At 43.8% G+C, this 19,355-nt stretch overlaps 2 protein-coding genes across 2 annotated transcripts; both read right to left on the bottom strand.

The window, feature by feature from the left end:
- Positions 1-426: 426 nt before the first annotated feature.
- On the bottom strand, positions 427-3,062 carry abhd6b (abhydrolase domain containing 6, acylglycerol lipase b). Its single transcript, XM_067240907.1, has 9 exons — positions 3,022-3,062; positions 2,377-2,503; positions 2,024-2,180; positions 1,825-1,938; positions 1,509-1,641; positions 1,223-1,380; positions 1,010-1,064; positions 798-898; positions 427-703 (listed from the first exon to the last, which is right to left on the bottom strand). Exons 2-9 carry the CDS (start codon positions 2,499-2,501, stop codon positions 524-526), a joined length of 1,023 nt encoding a protein of 340 aa, XP_067097008.1. The 5' UTR covers positions 2,502-2,503; positions 3,022-3,062; the 3' UTR covers positions 427-523.
- Positions 3,063-3,443: 381 nt separating this feature from the next.
- On the bottom strand, positions 3,444-18,399 carry flnb (filamin B, beta (actin binding protein 278)). Its single transcript, XM_067240905.1, has 50 exons — positions 18,063-18,399; positions 17,494-17,742; positions 17,308-17,405; positions 16,523-16,640; positions 16,150-16,287; positions 15,893-16,019; positions 15,615-15,751; positions 15,329-15,522; positions 15,066-15,179; positions 14,802-14,945; positions 14,528-14,603; positions 14,326-14,426; positions 13,644-14,241; positions 13,411-13,519; positions 13,149-13,309; positions 12,868-13,035; positions 12,663-12,786; positions 12,408-12,571; positions 12,166-12,289; positions 11,866-12,029; positions 11,565-11,688; positions 11,301-11,461; positions 11,062-11,185; positions 10,786-10,949; positions 10,550-10,673; positions 10,305-10,465; positions 10,063-10,186; positions 9,765-9,928; positions 9,537-9,660; positions 9,291-9,451; positions 9,043-9,166; positions 8,765-8,931; positions 8,549-8,672; positions 8,323-8,476; positions 7,964-8,153; positions 7,594-7,841; positions 7,372-7,428; positions 7,129-7,231; positions 6,891-7,031; positions 6,633-6,761; positions 6,358-6,531; positions 6,012-6,200; positions 5,706-5,909; positions 5,468-5,620; positions 5,262-5,384; positions 4,832-5,098; positions 4,537-4,674; positions 4,288-4,395; positions 4,010-4,162; positions 3,444-3,847 (listed from the first exon to the last, which is right to left on the bottom strand). Exons 1-50 carry the CDS (start codon positions 18,397-18,399, stop codon positions 3,660-3,662), a joined length of 8,010 nt encoding a protein of 2,669 aa, XP_067097006.1. The 3' UTR covers positions 3,444-3,659.
- Between the last annotated feature and the right edge of the window lie 956 nt (positions 18,400-19,355).

Genomic DNA, 19,355 nt, shown 5'->3' with positions numbered 1-19,355 from the left:
AGTTAACTTTTTACGCGGTGCATGTATTATAACGTCCTTAATGGGAATCAAGGAGTCTAGATCAGGCCTGCTTCAGTACTGCAGCGCACTCTACAGCTTGCGTGCATGTCCATATGGACAACGAAGGGCGCGTTCTATTTCAGTATAGTCTTTTCTCACATGCGTCCTCGTTTAGTTATCACTATCAAGAATGGAGGTGTGTTTAGACAATCCGGGGCGACTTGCAATTGCATAAATATGCATCATTGAGCTCTATGGCAATTTAGGCCTGATACTTGGTATCAAAAGGAGGGTGTTTAATAAAATGATAGGGTTGCAAATATAGTTGGTTTTATTTTTTTATGATCATCAATCGCGACAATAATCAATGCATTTACACAGAATTGTAAATTAAAATAAGGTTTGGCTTCATATTAAGGGATTTAAAAATACAAAAGAACAACTTAAAAACTAACAGAGGATGAAACAAGCCAATTAGTTTCATGTCACCACATGAAAGTAATTCTCATGGTTCTCATGGTTTTCATGAGTGTTTCTTGGTGCTGCCACTGGTGCCTTGGGAGATGATGAACTCCATGATGAGTTTGGCTGTCCTACGAGGCCTCTCCATGACGACCGAGTGGCCACAGTTCTCCAGTACATCCACTCTACAAGGCCCTGTCAAGGCCTCTGCAAGCACAGCAGCTCCAGACACATCCACCACCTCAGGCACAGGAAATTAGACACTGTTACAATCTAATTACAATTGATCAGCTTTCAGCATTCTCCAATTCAAGTTATTTTAGGTGACCAATTACCTGATCCCGTGTTCCCCATATAACTTGCAAAGGGGCAGTGATGAGATGCAAATGTTCCTGTAAGGCATACCTGGAGTTCTCACCAACAATCTCCATAAAAACTGAAATCAAAATATGAAAGATAATTGTACAAAGTATACAATTTCTGAGGCAATCGATCATTGCCCATATAAAATAGAGAAAGCTTCAATGGTTAATTGTCTTTTTCAGACCTTCATGATAAAAGTCATTATGTGGAAGCCGAACATCCACCAATCCCTGAAGAATCTAATACAAAAAAACAAATGAATAGAAAAATAAATAGAAGGTGTGAATACAGAAATGTATCAGATTCTTATTTTGAATGGATGAACCTCCTACACGAATTAGGAGGAGAGTGTGCTTGGACACAAGGTTGGTTGAATGTGGATCACTGGGAATCCTACCTGTTGTGGGATCTTGAAGCGGACGTGTGAACACAGTCTGAGCATGTCCTCCATATCCTCAGGTGTGGATGGAATCAGAGGGTTGCCCAGACTATATTGACTGTGCTCTAGGTCCTGGAGATGATTGTCAAATTTGGTCTCACTGGGGTACCGTATACCTTCAAGGAGGAAAATAAAGGATTACTATTAATGACTGCAAGATAAAGATATCTGTTTGATTGAGTTTCATTCACATATTTTTTCTCTCTCCAAACAATCAGAAGAACACAATGTTATCTACACTGACCAGCAGGACAGATGAGAGTAATGTAACAGATGTCTGAGGGGTAACAGGCAGCGTACACCCCAGCTACATTGCCCCCCATTGAGGTTCCAACCAGATGAAAGGGCTTCCTGTTCAGGCGAATTGTCTCCACAAACTACCAAAGTAGAAAAAAGCTTCCGTTATCCTCTGTCTGATTAGCTGTTCTGATACAATGCTGTACATGCACTACAACTTTTACTTCATTAAAATTGATCAAATCTATACAGAGGATGGTAAATACAGTATGTAGACAAACTGATATAGAGGAAGCTATTATGGTGACAGCAGCAGAACCCACCTGATGTATCCTTCTAACCTGGCCCTGGATGGAGTAGTCCTCTGCATTGGTGCGTGTGGTTCCCTCATGGCCAGGCATATCCACACAGAGTATGTGCAGGTGTTTGGGCAGATACTGAACAACACGAATACAGACAAGTACTTGTGACCCTCAAGTTGACCCTGTTTAGTGAGAATAAGATACAGATGAATGACAATACCTTGACTACAGTGAGCCATGTGTCTTTGTGAGCCGAGAAGTCATGCAGCATGAGGATTGATGGTCTGGTGCCTGGCTTCCCTCTGTAGGAGTAGCAGAAGCGGTAGCCTCCACATTCTGCATGACGCACCTGCAGGCCCAGGGTCCTCCTCCAGTACCTGCAGATGACAAGATCATTTGACTGCTGTCCGTATAGGACACATGATTTGGCAACAACAAATATAGAGTTTGTGTTCGGGGTGAAATTTGGTTGTGTTTGTGTTGCCTTGTGTATGTTGGTTTTTGTATGTGCTTATTATAGCACATGATAGATGACACAAACTGAAGGACATGGTTACAGCCTCTGGGTCTTACCAGTAGTAAACTTTGATGAGGGCTGAGGGCCAGAGAAAAAAGGAGGCGACAAAAGCCAAAATGGGAATGGCCAATGTTCCACCAGCAATGACAAACAAGTTCACCACATCCAGATCCACAGCCATGACTATAGGGATAGAATAGTTTCTATCATTCTATATTCAGAAACAAAATGTGCTTTACATGGTTTAACTTCAGCACACTATAATATGATTTGGCACAAGTATCCCCTTACCCTATTAAACACAAAGTACTCCTGTTTGACCTTCAATTATGCATGGGTAAATGTTGGGTCAAGGACATCTTGGAGCACAATCAATATATTAAATTGAGCTATTACAGTACAGCGCTGTTAGCCTTATGAGGAACATACTGGGGTACTTTGAAAGCTATATCATTCTTTGAATAATTGCCTAATCGATCATAATCAGATATACTCATATGATATATAATAGTTATTAAATATATAATTCAAATATTCACGAAATAAAACTGTCCTCATTTTCAAATTCCACAGGACGCATTTTCAAATTCCATAATGAACAGTTTAACCAAAACGATGAATAATTCTGCAATCAAAGACAATTTGCCATATTTTTTTACAGTGTTAAAACGTTTTATAACATTCTGAAAGGATATACTTACTTGATCTGATGACAATTTCTTTCGATTCCTCTCGAATAACTATTATGGACTGGAATACTAGACCAAGCAAAAGTCAATCAACTCTATCGACTTTTCAAACGGCATGCAGATGCTTATTTTCAGTTCTGACAAGCGTATTAAGGTCTAAATCTCCGACTATTTAATCTGGTTCTGTATTAAGATTTAACTTTAAATATGTTTGTGAATATTGTAGATCTTTGCTGATACCATCGCTCCAGTGAGGTCATATTGATTTGTTTTTTAGAAATGGGAAAAACCGGACCTCTATATATAATTCGGTCAATCTTTTAAAGGGAACGTACAAGCTTCTAAGCGAATAGACCTACTTATATTTTTCAGGTCTTCGATCGAGGTGCAGGACACATACAAAATACAAAAAAGCAAGTGAATTTGTGGTGTGTTTGTGTGTGAGTCAAACAAGCTGAAACTTTATTAGGTCTACCACAAAACAGCAGGAAAAGTCAGAAAGAATAGTTACTATACATCCAAGAAATTTCACATGTATACATAATTCCTGTATCATTATCCTCTTCCTTACATATGCAGAAGTGTTGTGCTTTATCATTCTCAGGAATCCCACCCACCATTCCAAAACATCAGTCTACATACAGTAAACTTTATGGAACAACTACAAGAAAAGGAGATCCAGGAATATGCTGCTCTCCCCACTTCACTGCCAAAACATAGCTGCCTTTCTCTTTGACCATGTAGCTGACTTCATAGTGATTGTTGCCGAGGTGTTTGATTGACACCTCCTCACAGGGAATGGTAGGACCATGCATACCTACAAGGAGAAGGTTTGTACCTATAGGACAAAATAAAAGCATGTTTGTACTCGCTTCACAATAATAAAGGCAAATACAACAAACATTCTCAAATCAAATGTAACCACCAATCTGATTCACATAATTATATAAAATAGCAATCATGGAACCTTCATGCCAAAGCTCCTTTCCTGTATGCTCACCAGCTTTACTGCAGTCAACAGAGAAAGCGTTTCTCCCCCCCACAAAAGCCTTCCTTAGGCCTGGGCCACTGCTAGCCACCTTGGAGGCATCAGACATGAAGGAGGACCAGATAGAAGAGGCTCCACACCCACTGGGTAATGTCATCTGTAGGCCTGTGATGAAGGATCACAATTTGGTCACAATTATTTCACATTTAGTCCCGTCATTATGACTGTTATCCTGGGTCTGAAACTGGTTTGTGACCTTAACTCTGAGTCATGACAGAGCAGAGGCCTACCTGTGTCTCTCTGTCCCAATGCTTTATCCACATGAACATAAACTGGCACCAAGTAAGGACTGTCTTGAATGTGCTCATTGTTGAACTTGACAGACACCTCGTAGTCACCTAGTCACCAGAAAGATGATCTACTTTAGATGACAATGTAGTTATTTATTTGATATAAAATACATACAGATATACTGTTGTAGCAGTCATAATAATAGTTGGGCTCTAGGAAACGTGGAGAGGAGTCCTGTGTATCTGGACCTGGTTCTGGAGCGATGTAGGAGATACCACAGGAGCCATCCCCTCTGTCCTCAAGGACCAGCTCTGCCCTGCTAGGACCCTCCACCGCCACTGACAGATTCCCAGCACCCGCTTCGCGAGCCCAGATACTGAAATCAACTGAGACATGACATCATAATGCTGATTTCAGTATGTTGCTTGTTTTGTTGGTCACCTGTTCTTTCTTAATCACATTCATCAAAGTGAATTATTATCATTATGTACTAGTCAGAGGTAAAGATACAGACAGTGACATCAACTTATATTTCTACTCTACCTGGGACGCTTGCTTTGGCACTCTGCAGTCCCAGTCCCCAGGCCTTCACCTTTTCTGGTCCTCCTTCCTCTATACGACCCACAGTATACTGGAATGGGCTTCCAGGGACTGGCTGGCTTCTGTACATCACATCAACAGCATGGACACCAGTTTCACTGGGCACAAAGCACACAGTGTAGATGTCATTTCCTGTGGTGCTCAATGTAGCTTCCTCTAAGGCCCCAGAGGGACTGGACACCTGGGCAGACATTTGCTGGGGATCGAGACCTACAGGAAGGTAAGGGAGGGAACAGTCAGTATCAGGTTGGAGTCAATCATTACACAATGCTACAGTACGGTAGAAATCTTTGTGAGCAGTCATGCTTTGCAGTAGAAGGAGATGTAGACAATAGCCAGAGGTCCATGAGGTAGATGTTTGTTAAGATGTTACCTGGTATTTTGAGGTTAATCCCGCAAGTGTTCCCCACACTGGTAATAGTGGCTGCTCGTTGGTAGTGAGTGATGCTCTCTCTCACATGACCACTCTCAGTAACCTCTGACCTGAAAGGACTCCCTTGCAAAAACACAGTCCAGGTTTAACTAACACAATTGAACGTGGGGCTGCGTGTGAGCCATGGGAGAGTTTGAAAGGGTTACCTGGGACATGTTCATCTGCAAATTTGACTGAGACTGTGTAGGCTCCAGGCTCTGTGGGCTGGAAGGACACCCCACAGGTTCCATCCTCCAGCTCCTCGGTTTGGATCGTCACATTACTGGGTCCTTCGACAGCCAATGTCAAACCTCCATATCCTGACAATAAAAACATGTCAAGTTCTTGCTTACAGCAGAAAAGTCCATTGCTATTAGCTACTCTCAGAGATAATTCCTGACTTGCCTGCTTCTCGTGTATCAACTACAAAGTCCGACATCTCACAGGTGCGCCCCTTGTCTAGCCCTGGACCAAACACCTTAACCCGACTGGCGTCTCCAATCTCCAGTGGAGTGATGATGAGAGGAATTGGACTGTTGGCCACATGCTGACCATCCTTCATGACACTGACCAGGTGTTCTCCAACTTCTTTGGGAATGAAGGAGATACCTGCGCGACAAACCAGAATGGCATCCATCCTTAACATCAATCCAGCTGTCACCCTCTCTGTCAACCGATCCAATATATCATTGTCAGCTCCTTGTCTCTCACCAATGTGGCTGTCAGGCTGCCTCTTAAGCAGGCAGGACACGGCCAGGCCTGAGGGGTTCAGGATACTGGCTGTGAGCAGGCTAATGTCCTCCTCTGAGATGTCCAGGGTAAAGTCAGCCAGTGTTCCCAGTCTCACCTGGGACTTGCAAGCACTCTCACCACTACCAGTCGCTGCACTGGGGCCTGTAGCTGGGCAAACAGGGGAGAGGACAATCTTCAACTGTTATCTACTGGGAATCTCTTTCAAATTAAAGTCCAGTTATCAGTGATCAAAATCAGTCAGGATTAATGAATGATTATCAGTGAAGAATCCTCCAATCTGGCAGCCAGCATACACAGTGCTTACCAGTGATCCTGGCCTTGAAAGGACTTCCTGGAATGTGATTGTCATTGTGGCGTACCAGGATGCTGTAGTCTCCAGCTGCTGTGGGAAGGTAGGTGACAGTGCAGGTACCATCTCTGTTGTTTAGGCAGCGGATCTCAGCCTTAGATGGACCCTCCAGGGCAATGTCCAGTTCACCTGGGAAGTTTAAATGAAAGATCCATCTGGTCCGTGTTTATAGGTCTACAGTGTTATTGTGTCCTCTTTTGTCCTCATCTTTTCTCTGTTGCAGCACTTACCAAGGGCTAAGTCTTTGTTGAAGATAGTAAAGGCTGCAAGCTCATTGGAGGTGCCATAGATGAGGCCAGGCCCATGTGCCATCAGGTCACTACTGCTGGCATTGTTCACATAAAACTGGAGAGGACTCTCTGAAATACAGGTTTTGTGTAACAAAAGCCTGAGACCTCACCCTCCAGAAAAGTCTGACAAGGTAACAGAAACTAGATTGTAAGTAAACATACACGGTACATTGTACTATGAATGCCTTACAGTCTTACCGAGGATAGTGCTGCCATTTACTGTGATGTGCATTTGATGCAGGCCCTCCTCAGTAGGATCATACATAAGAGACACTGTTCCATCTCCATTATCAACCACCTCGGCTTGGGCCCTACTCCCTGACGGCATACACACTTCTCCTGAAGAGTTAGAATACAACAATACAAATACATCACCAAGCTAAAGAAAAAAGAATTATGTACGTCTAAAGTTGAACCTGGGTGTGAAAGGTGTCACCTGTAATCTCGCTCTCAGGGAAACCAAAGGCCATGACAATGTCAAACGGCATCAGTCCAGTTGGGTTTCCTCTCCTGAGGGGAATGTAGGAGCCGTGCATCATCTGCAGAGGAGGGGTAAGGAGAGACTGAGTGGTCCTGAAACTAAAAGCTTGAGGATGAGGTGCAGTACATACAAAGGATATACTTTCTAAAGTGGGTCAGGGAGATCAGGGATCAGGGAGGAAGTTGAGTTTGTTCATACCGTAAGCTGGAGGCTGTCCTTGGGAACTTGTCCATGGTTCAATTCATTGTCAGGTGCCTGGTCAAACACGAAAAAGATCATAAAAACACACAGAACTATTTGTTTCATGACAGATACAGAACCAAAACTGCATAAATACAAAGAATAAATAGTTCACATTATCCATGACTTACTCTACTTTGCTATTTTAAACAAAGGGTTAGACCAGTTTCAGTCTCTCACCATGACTTCAAAGGGTCGGGTGAACAGACACTCCCCTCCGAAGCCTGTTGAGAGGATGTAGTTCCCCGGCTGGCTGGCACTGTAGCAGATCTCGAAGGTCCCATCCTGTTTTTCGATAACATCTGCCTCCACCTCCGTTCCATCAGGAGTCAACACAAAACATGAGACCTTGCCCATCCCAGCAGACTGTGTGTTCACCACAAAGCCAATCTCTTCCCCAGCACTGATGACAGTGCCCAGCCCAGGACCTGGAGGATGAGAAGGCCAAAGTTGAGTTGCTTTCCATCTGAGTATGATGGTTCAGGGGGTTTCAGGAAATGAAAAGTATACAATTGCAAGGGAAGTGCCCATAAGCATCAGCACTTCAGACCTGTGACAATGCACTTGTCAGCGTCCCCTGTTGCGATGACCCAGACATGATAGGGTGAGGAGGGGATCTCATCACCACCATATCTAATGACAACCTGGTAGCCACCAGCTTTGTCTGGAATGTAGGAGACCTCATAGGTGCCATCACGGCTACTACTGATAATGTTTCTTCGCTCTCTGCCATCAGGATCCTGAAAATAATAAACAGTGACGCACGCAGCAGAACCAAAGTTCTCATCAATGATTAGGTGAATTTTCATGAAATGTCTGACCAGTTTGTTTTTGAGATCTCTTAAGAGGTTAAAAGCAAACACAATATGTTTGAATATATACATAAATTCAAAATAGCTCTGAACTTACAATTATCCTCACTGTTAATTCAGCCTTTCCTGCTTCAGTTGTGTCAACAACAAATTTAGCAGGAAGGCTGGCAGGTAGACCCGATTTCAAACCTGGTCCACTGGCCTGGACTTTACTGGCATCGTGACAGGAAAGCACGTGGCACTGAAAGGGACTGGTGAAGGATAGACCATGAAAACGAGAGCATGATATTTTGAAATGGTCATTCTTCAGCGTTCCATTTTACCTGCAGATCTCCTCCTCATCAGCATATTTGACCAGCAGAGAGTGAGCTCCCTCCATGGAAGGAGAGTAGGCTACTGAGTATGTTCCATCTCCATTATCTGTCACCTCAACATGTTCTATTTTCCCTGTAAATCCCATTGTTTCAGGTTATGTATGTTTAATAATATTCATTGGATATCTGTATTTTATTTTCAGTATGTATTTTCCCAGCCCTTACCATTGGGCATCATCATAGCCACAGATTCTGGGGCATCTCCTGTCTTGCTGCAGCCTATGGTAAAGTTCTGAGGGACTTTGGCAGAGACCCTTGACTCTGATTCAGTATCACCAGAGTGTTTTGAACTGATGGCATCATTAGCAGGCATAACATGGAAGTTATAGGGACTGTCAGAAAAAAGGGGACATTTTTGTCATGTGACACTATAGTACATTCATACAGTATAAAAGTATACTATAGTATAGAATGTTACTTTTCAATGCCAGTACATTATTTACCTGCAGAAGTCATCTTCATCAGAGTATTTGACCAGCAGAGAGTGAGCTCCCTCCATGGAAGGAGAGTAGGCTACTGAGTATGTTCCATCTCCATTATCTGTCACCTCCACTCGCTCCATTTCCCCTGGGACCACATGTAACAGATTTGTGGAAAAGGACAAGCTACTTGACAACTACAAAAAAAGCCATTCAATCACTTCCTGTTGTTTGTTTCATTGTTCATTATTTCATATTGGTCACATTTTTACCACTTGGTGTCCTAACAGCCACAGACTCTGGGACTTCTCCATTCTTGCTGTCAATGGTGAAGGTCTGAGGTATCTGAGCACAGACTCCTGACTCCAACCCTGGTACAGAGACGCTCAACTTCCTGCTGGGGTCACTTGGCAGGACTTGGAACTGGAAGGGACTACAATAAATATATAAATATTCAAGTTAAGAGTAAATCATTGTACTAAATGATTGTCAACTTAAAATTCAACCATGGGACTCACCTGCAGAACTCATCTTCATCAGAGTATTTGACCAGCAGAGAGTGATCTCCCTCCATGGAAGGAGAGTAGGCTACTGAGTATGTTCCATCTCCATTATCTGTCACCTCCACAAGTTCCATCTTTCCTGAATATATCAAATGAGAAAAAAACATAGCCAATAACTATGTATACAGTTTTTAAACAACACTTCTTGTTACCACAGACAGTAAATGAGCACCAGACACTCACCACTTGGTGTCATTACAGCCACAGACTCTGGAGCCTCTCCACTACTGCTGCTGTCAATAGTGAAGGTCTGAGGAACTTTGACACAAAGTCCTGATTCCAAACCTGGACCAGAGACCTTTAACTTCTTGGAATCATTGGTAGGAAGCACTTGGAAGTCAGAGAGACTACAATAGAAAGCACAGATCAGTCTTCCTGTCAATGTAGATACAGGGTAAGACTAACTGTGACCTAAGTTTGAAATGAGGGAGATCTGAATCAACCCACATTTCTTTATTTTATATTTCCTTTCAAGTCTAACCTGCAGAAGTCATCTTCATCAGAGTATTTGACCAGCAGAGAGTGATCTCCCTCCATGGAAGGAGAGTAGGCTACTGAGTATGTTCCATCTCCATTATCTGTCACCTCCACATGCTCCATCTTTCCTGTTGGTATGGAAATACATGAAGGAACCTGTCATGTATTTTTATTTTTAAGATGCCTTCCAGAGACCAATTAAATACTTTGCTGTACATACAGTATGTAGTGAAATAACTTCATTACCACTTGGTGTCCTAACAGCCACAGACTCTGGGACTTCTCCATTCTTGCTGTCAATGGTGAAGGTCTGAGGTATCTGAGCACAGACTCCTGACTCCAACCCTGGAAGCAAAATGCTCAACTTCCTACTGGGACCCTTTGGCAGCACTTGAAACTGGAAAGGACTGCAATATAATTGAATAAATTATTTATACATCAGAAAGAAAGAGGATCCTCAAAACAATATTAATTGTAATAATTGGATTTACCTGCAGAACTCATCTTCATCAGCATATTTGACCAGCAGAGAGTGATCTCCCACCATGGAAGGAGAATAGGCTACTGAGTATGTTCCATCTCCATTATCTGTCACCTCAACATGCTCTAACCTTCCTAGATAATGAAGAAGATGAGTGAAAGCAACTTATGAATGTAGATTGCAGTTGCAAAGTTCTCAATTTGGAAACACATTTTAGAAAACAGCAACATAAAACCTATTTCTTACCACTTGGTGTCATTACAGCCACAGACTCTGGAGCCTCTCCACTACTGCTGCAGTCAATAGAGAAGGTCTGAGGAACTTTGGCACAAAGTCCTGATTCCAAACCTGGACCAGAGACCTTTAACTTCTTGGAATCATTGGTAGGAAGCACTTGGAAGTCAGAGACACTGAAATGAAGAGTATAATAATTATTCATTATTCACATAGGTTGAAGGTTAATGTAAGGCTACCAAAAGATTACTTGATCAATAAGACACAGAAATAGACCTAAAGTCTTACTTGCAGAAGTCATCTTCATCAGCATATTTAACCATGACAGAGTGAGCCCCTTCAATGGCAGGAGAGTAGGCTACTGAGTATGTTCCATCGCCATTATCTGTCACCTCCACTCGCTCCAATTTACCTGTTTGTACATTGAAGGAAAAACGATCTTTATACCAGTAGAGAAAAAAACATATCTTTACTAAGGACACATTCTTGCTTTATTAAGGTATTGTATTGAAACATTACATCCTTACCACTTGGTGTCCTAACAGCCACAGACTCTGGGACTTCTCCATTCTTGCTGTCAATGGTGAAGGTCTGAGGTATCTGAGCACAGACTCCTGACTCCAACCCTGGTACAGAGACGCTCAACTTCCTGCTGGGGTCACTTGGCACGACTTGGAACTGGAAGGGACTACAATACATGTTTACGTCAAAAGTGATTTTTGATATAAACTGGTTACAATGTATGGTCAAAATGAAAGTATGGTGAAAGATGTCACCAGATTTGTCCTTGCCTGCAGAACTCCTCCTCATCAGCATATTTGACCAGCAGAGAGTGATCTCCCTCCATGGAAGGAGAGTAGGCTACTGAGTATGTTCCATCTCCATTATCTGTCACCTCCACATGCGCAATCTTTCCTGCATATATCAAACAAGGAAAAAGTAATCACTGGCCAAATCTATAGTAATATAAATTGTAAAACATGTAATAACGTTACCTCTTGGCATAAAATACCCATCTTTAAGGATGTGCATTGTTATAATACACGCTTACAAACTATAAATGAGAATGTATTTGATGTTTCAGACACTCACCACTCGGTGTCATTACAGCCACAGACTCTGGAGCCTCTCCACTACTGCTGCTGTCAATAGTGAAGGTCTGAGGAACTTTGACACAAAGTCCTGATTCCAAACCTGGACCAGAGACCTTTAACTTGTTGGAATCATTGGTGGGAAGCACTTGGAAGTCAGAGAGACTACAATAGAAAGCACAGATCAGTCTTCCTGTCAATGTAGATACAGGGACAAGCCTAACTGTGACCTAAGTTTTGAAGTGAGGGAGATCTGAATTAAACCAAATTTCTTTATTTGACATTTCTTTTCAAGTCTAACCTGCAGAAGTCATCTTCATCAGAGTATTTGACCAGCAGAGAGTGATCTCCCTCCATGGAAGGAGAGTAGGCTACTGAGTATGTTCCATCTCCATTATCTGTCACCTCCACATGCTCCATCTTTCCTGTTGGTATGGAAATACATGAAGGAACCTGTCATGCATGTTTAGTTTTAAGATATCCTCTAGAGACCAATCAAACACTTTGCTGTACACACAGTATGTATTGAAATAACTTGAGTACCACTCGGTGTCATTACAGCCACAGACTCTGGAGCCTCTCCACTACTGCTGCTGTCAATAGAGAAGGTCTGAGGAACTTTGGCACAAAGTCCTGATTCCAAACCTGGACCAGAGACCTTTAACTTGTTGGTCTCCTTGGTGGGAAGCACTTGGAATGGAACTGGACTGTAAAACAAGAAAGAAATGCCAGGAAAAAACCCTGCAGATTTGTTGTATAACAACTCATGTTTAGTTTTGTTGCCTCAGACTCACTTACAAATGACACTCATCTTCATCAGCATATTTGACCAGCAGAGAGTGAGCTCCCTCCATGGAAGGAGAGTAGGCTACTGAACATGTTCCATCTCCATTGTTTGTCACCTCCACAAGTTCCATTTGACCTACATCAATAAATAAATGATTATGCATTGAGTCTGTTCATTCAACCTTATTTTACCTGTGAATGCACAAAACCCACTCACCACTAGGTGTCATAACAGCCACATACTCTGGGGCCTCTCCACTCTTGCTGCAGTCAATAGTGAAGGTCTGAGGACTTTGGGGACACATTTCCATCTCCACACCTGACCCAGAGACTTTCACATCCTTAATATCTAAGGCATCTTTCACTGGTACTCTGAAAGGGCTTCCTGCTTGAACAAGTGCATCTTAATTAAATGTTATGAATGTACATTATGACATTTAAAATATGAGAACATATATTTTTTGAGGCCAACGTATTGTGTAAACGTTGGAAGCTTGCCTAGAATGTGTTTTCCTCCAGAAGTGATGTTAATGTCATAGACTCCTGGCATACTAGGGACGTATTGTATGTCATAGCGGCCATCTTGTTTTTCTATGCAAGAGACCATGGAATCTGATGGTCCCTCGACACTGATGTGTAGCCCTCCAGCTCCATTTCTCCTACAAATCAGATGAGTGTTTGTAAACACAGAAGTCTCATGGGTTAGCGAGTAAGACTACAAGGTAACTTGATTTGTTGCACACCAGACACCTCCTCTCACCTGCTTCTGACACTGAAACTGTTGTTCTGCCCTGTTACACCCTGTACAAGTCCCATGCCACTGGCAAAGAATTTGCCTGGTTTACTTTCTTCTTCAAGGTCATTCTGGTCTGGAGATACATCATTTACAGCACATCACATAGGTAATATTGATTAAAGCACTGTTGATTCTTCATAATGAATAATGGGAATTATGACATTATTTAATATTAGTCGATATAAAATCCAATTCACCTTCCCCCTCTGCCTTTCTCCCACAGACCTTCACCTGGCTGGTGTACACAGCTGGATCCACCACCACCTCAGAGGGGAAGTTGGCCAGCACCTTCCCTCCGTACTTCAGCCTCAGCGTGTAAACACCTGCTGTGAGGGGCACGTAGACCACTGTGTAGGTGCCATCCAGGTTTTCTCTCACCTTGGTTTTGGCCCTGTGGCCAGACTCAGATACAGCCTCTGCAGAGAGCTCTCCAACCCCAGCGAGGGCACAGTCTATGTTCACAACACATGGCTCGCCAACTTTGGCCTTGGTCAGACCTGGCCCAGACACCACCACCTTTGAGTGGTCGAAAGGCATGTGGACATCAGCCTGAAATGGGGAGCCTGGGATGTGTATTCCTTGGAAGAGGATGTTGATCAGATGTTTTCCACGTTCTGTTGGCAGGTAGGTCACAGTGCAGGTGCCATCCTCGTTATCCAAACATTTCATTTTGGTTGGGCAGGGTCCATCCACTGTCACACAGAGCTGCCCGCTGCCACAGCTGCTGGTGTCAATGGTCAATTCTGCCAGGCTGCCAATCACCCCCCCCTTTAATCCTGGCCCATAAGCCTTGACCTGAGGAGAGGGGACATTTGTGTGTGTGTGTGAGTGTGGTCGTTTGTACGTGTGTGTGTCTATAGGATGTGTTTAGCAATTTACCTTGCTTGCATCAGATGGCAACTTCGTTGGACTGGTTACATTCAGGTCAAGCTTGTCCATACAATCAATGCTTTCTGCAAGGTTTTGGTCATTCCCATCTCCTACAGTACAATATGTAGAATAAGACCAAGGCTTCATTCTAACTCACATTACAAGTCATTAAACATTTAACCTTTTAGTCAAGTAAGGAAATTCTGCTCACCAAGTATCCCTGACTTTTTAGACCTTTTTGTGGAAGTGTTGAACGAAGGTTCAATTCTAACCCTGGCAGGCATCACCTGGAATAAAAAATATATACTGTATATGTAACAATCTGTGTTGTGTCTTCAGGACCTCACTGCCACATTTATCAAAACATGTTATTTTTACTTAACAATAATACATTTACTATATTGTTTTGTAAGTACTAAACATTTTGTTTAAAATTACAGTGTGGCAATTCTGTCCAGAGCCAGAAGCCATCTCAGAGCACTCACTCTGAAGGGACTGCCAAGAACACTAACTCCTCCCCAGGACACAGAGATGGTGTGTTTACCCTCTGTCATTGCTGTGTATGAACAGGTGTACACGCCATTGTCTTTATGGACCACTTCCACACTGACAGGCTCTCCATCAAAGTTCTGTTCACCAGAAATGGAAGGATACGGCATATATGTAAAAACATGTTTCATTCCTCTTTATCGAAGCCCTGATATCCAGTATAGAAAATAAAACAGTAATCAACAAACTTAATAACTAACCTGTGCATAAAGGCCCAAAGATCCATCTCCAGCAAACCTGGTATCCACTGTGAACTCTATGGCACACTTCAGTACAAAGCCAGTTTGACTGACTCCTGGTCCAAAGACTTTCACCTAAAACATGACAAAACAGAAAGAATAAATAGGCACAAGGCACTGTTATGTGATGAATACCAAATACAAATAATGGTTGTGAAACTACATCTGTGAAACTACCACAGATGGCCTCAATTAAACTAGTACAGAACTGCTTGACCACATGCCTTGTGTGGGTAGGACTTCTTTCTGTTTGGGCTAATGTGGGACATGAAGGGACTGTCCTGGATCTCCTCCTCATCACACGTGACATGCACAGCGTATTCACCCGGCTCTGTGGGCCAGAACCTCACATCACACGAACCGTCTTCCTGGTCATCACACTCCATCCTGGCCTGAGAAGGACCCTCGATGGCAAAACCTGCAGACCACAGGATAGTCATCCTGAACCATACTATTGTGTTCCCAATGCACCCATTAAGATTATAAACTGGTTCATCCAAACGCACATACCCAACATTCCTGCCTCAGCACAGATAGATTCCACCACAAAGTCAGCTGACATTCCCACCACACCCCCCTGCAGACCGGGCCCCCACGCACGCACCACCTGGGGACCAGCCCTTGGCCACACCCCAACCTTAAACGGGCTGTCAACACACCACAACACATTAAGTTGGATAGGCTACATTCACGAACACAAATGTAAAAACATGTATGGATTATGTATAAAGAACATATTAAATCGCCCCCAATGTTTAGATCAGGTTTAGAGTCGTGTCAGTGTTCACCTCTTCAGAATGTGCTCCCCAGCCCATGTGATGTCTATGGTATGGTGGCCGTGAGCAGTAGGGTGGTAATGAAGAGCATACATGTCATCCGTGGCATCTTCCAGCTGAACAGGTACCTCTGAGCCATCTGCCAAGTGTGAAAGAATGAACACGTCTACCCTGAGAGCAAGGCAACAACAACAAACAAACAGGCATCGCAGCAGAACTAGAAAGCTGCTGCTGATGTCAAACAGAGGAAGGAGGAGGACGAGACTCACCAGGTCCTGTGACATGCACCTCCAGGTCTCCAGGCCCAGCTCTGCTGGTGTCCACCTTGAAGTCTGCAGTCTGGCCCACCCTCAGGCCTCTAGGCTGCAGCCCCCGGCCACTCGCTCTGCAGGCCTTCGGCTTGGACACTGAAACACACAGTATGGCAAAGAAACTACGAGGTCAAAGGAGAAGACTGGATATCTCCTGATGAAAAAGTAGGTTTGTACTGTACAAGGACGACCAACTCAACGCTAATCCAAACATCCTACATTACCTGATCTTACTTAAAAACAGATGGGTGTAATCACATGAACTGATGCTAATGAGCATGTTTGTATCCAGAAAGGATCACATTTTAAAGGGGTCAAAACAGGGACACACCTGATTTGGGTTTCAGGGGGGCCCCCGGTTTCAGCTGGGCTTTGGGAAACATTGACAGGTAGGTCATGATGGACTGCTCATCCACCCTGGGGTCAATGATCTCCTCTGGGGCGATGACCTGCTCACATAGGAATTATACCTATGATGCAATCTCACAATTGTGAAACAGATGTTAAGCTCCTACTTGTTCTCTTTGAGGGTGTGGCTGAACTTAGCTAGACTGTTAGTGAGGGGGCCCTACCTCCAACCAGTAGGGTTGAGGTGATGTTACCATGGCAGTCTGAACAACCCCAGTGATCTAACTCTGCTATGTGACATGATGTCATCCATCAACCCGCTGTGTGTGTGTGTGTGTGTGTGTGTGTGTGTGTGTGTGTGAGAGCAGAGTTCTGACACCATTTATTGAAAAGGAGCACTGGAGGACTGGCTTGTGGTAAACACAAGAAAAAAAGACTGATGATGAGGTGGATGGCGAGCATTGTTCCCCAGTGGCTTTTCCAAGAAACAAAAGCCAAAGATGTCATCGCCAGCTATTACAAAACAGGATAGGGAGGTGGAGAAACAGAACTGGATATGGCTGACTGGAGCTGTGCTGAGCACATGATTTACTTCCCTCTGGACATTTCAGCATATTACTAGTGTGTGTGTGTGTGTGTGTGTGGGGGGGGGGGGGATTTCATAATTCACACCATATTTCCTTCAAGGAACAGTCTTTTTAGAATGTCAAGTTTCAGGCCAACTCGATACAGATAAACCAATAGAATGTTAGTATCCCTAACTGTCACCTGTGGCACCCCTAGCCATTCATCAGCCTGCTGCATAGCCTCTCTGGCGTTGTCCACTCGCTGCACCTCGTCCCAGCTCTCCCAATCAGGGCACAGACCTAGTGGAGTAGGAGTCAAGGACTTTTTAGTCAGGTAAAGTCAGAAACAGGAGGGAACCAAGTAGACTATGAAGGTCAGAATTCCCACCTGGGGCCAGTCCATCCACCAGGGCTCCCAGAGCCTTGCCGTTCATCCAGTCCTGGCTGAAGTTGGTGATGGGCAGCTCAGGCACCTTGTCCTGGATCCAGCCCAGCAGCCGGAGCTCTGGGGTCTGCTTCCTGGCCTTGTCCTGCCCCCCGTCCTCGAGCAGCGGAGAGGAGATGGAGTAGTGGAGGATCAGTGTCCACACCAAGCCCAGGATCAGCTTCATGTTCCCATCTACTATGGCCTTGCTGTCTGTGGGGACCAGCAGTATGTATAGTGTGTGTTAGCATTATGTTCAGCCACTGTTGCATACTCAAACTGCAATCACAAGAGCATTAATAATGCAACGCTGTGTCAGGCTGTAAGTTCCTTTCACTTTACCCCCCCCCCCCCCCCCCCCCCCCATTTTAAAATAAAGAAATAAAAGAACCATCAAAATCTTTAATGTATAGTACAATATTAATGGAGTCTTTTTCTTTAACTTAACACTGAGTATGTCTGTGTTTCTTTTGTCTATGTTCTGTTAATTTCCAATGACAACAACAAGCCTCACCACTAAGCCCCTCACCTACCTATTGACACCAGCTTGATGTTCTCCTGCTCCAGGAACTCCAGAGCCACAGAAACGTTGTCCAGCCTCATCTGTCTAAAGGTGGGCCGTGTGTGGTACCTCCTGAACATCTTCTTGTGGCTCAGCACCTCCAGCAGGGCAATGAGGGTCAGTCCATCGTTCAGGTCAAACTGGAGGTCCTCGATCTCCCGGTCCACGCAACGCAAGTGCTCGTTGCACCAGCGAGTAAAGGTGTTCTTCTGGATCTTCTTCCAGGGAGCGTCGTCTGCAAGGTTGCTCTCCGCTGAAGACACGCTGTGTTCAGCAGGGGAGCCCTCCACAGTCTGTGTGGAAGACATCCTGCTCCAGCGTCTTTCCCCTTGCTCCACTAGAATGTTCTCTGCAGATCCCCCGTAGTGTGGTGGGGCTTATAAAGGAGGGTGAGGTGGGGAATTTGAGAAGCCATAACCTCACAGAGTTCATATGTTTTCGCTAGAGGGAAGGGACAAAATACTCCCCTTCCCTGTTATCTTAACAAAACACGGCCAGAACCAATTATACTAGAGGAGTACACACACGCAGGGGGAAACAGTCCAGCAGACATATCTACCCAGTGCCCTCATCATCATATGGAATCTTTTTATGGACAAGAAAATACTATAATAGAAACTCGTTCTTTATGACCTCCGGATGGATGCATTCTTGCAGCCTTCTAAGATGGAGGTCAGTAAGACTATCCCAGAGCCTCAGAGGTAGAGAAAGTTGATCCCCACATGGGGGCTGAATGACTAACTTCCACCCCTGACTTCATCCTAATACCCCCTGCCTGCGCTGACGTTATTCATAATGCATGCCACAATAATACACTACTATTACACAGACTCTTTTGATGCAATGTGTCCTTATGTTTCCTGAGTAGAATGAGTCATTCGCATGGACTGCATGAAGGTATCGTGTGTGTGTGTGTGTCTGTTGTTGAATATACAATAAATACACTTAAACATGTCAGTTTTAGGAACTTTGTTTAAGTCCCCCAAAAACTAAAACTCCAAAAGTAACATATCCACAAATACTGAGAAACAGTATTGACTTCAAAGTAACTTCACTAACTGATATTTTATTAGATAAACAACCACAGCATAATGGATGGCACACTGTAGCTACAGTATGGTATCAGGATTAATAATGACAAGGATGGTAGTCCCATATACTGTATGTACTACTAAATATAACTGTAACTATGAGATAGTAGATAATAACCGTACAAGAATCCTAAAGTTGCTGTGTCTGGCTATCCTGACTAAGTGCACTCAGA

This window comes from Osmerus mordax, chromosome 7 (genome assembly GCF_038355195.1).
Source record: "Osmerus mordax isolate fOsmMor3 chromosome 7, fOsmMor3.pri, whole genome shotgun sequence".
NCBI lineage: Eukaryota > Metazoa > Chordata > Actinopteri > Osmeriformes > Osmeridae > Osmerus > Osmerus mordax.
The sequence above is the reverse complement of the archived record's forward strand: the minus strand, read 5'-3'. Positions and strand labels throughout refer to the sequence as shown.

Coding starts and splice junctions, on each gene's coding strand:
- abhd6b (XM_067240907.1), bottom strand. CDS start 2,501: ATGGCTGTGGATCTGGATGTGGTGAACTTGTTTGTCATTGCTGGTGGA. Junction 1,939..2,023: donor CATGGCTCACTGTAGTCAAG/GTATTGTCATTC, acceptor CGTGTTGTTCAG/TATCTGCCCAAACACCTGCA. Junction 1,065..1,222: donor GCTTCAAGATCCCACAACAG/GTAGGATTCCCA, acceptor TTTTTGTATTAG/ATTCTTCAGGGATTGGTGGA.
- flnb (XM_067240905.1), bottom strand. CDS start 18,399: ATGTCTTCCACACAGACTGTGGAGGGCTCCCCTGCTGAACACAGCGTG. Junction 17,406..17,493: donor GGTGGATGGACTGGCCCCAG/GTGGGAATTCTG, acceptor CTACTCCACTAG/GTCTGTGCCCTGATTGGGAG. Junction 8,932..9,042: donor GATGAAGATGACTTCTGCAG/GTAAATAATGTA, acceptor TTTTTCTGACAG/TCCCTATAACTTCCATGTTA.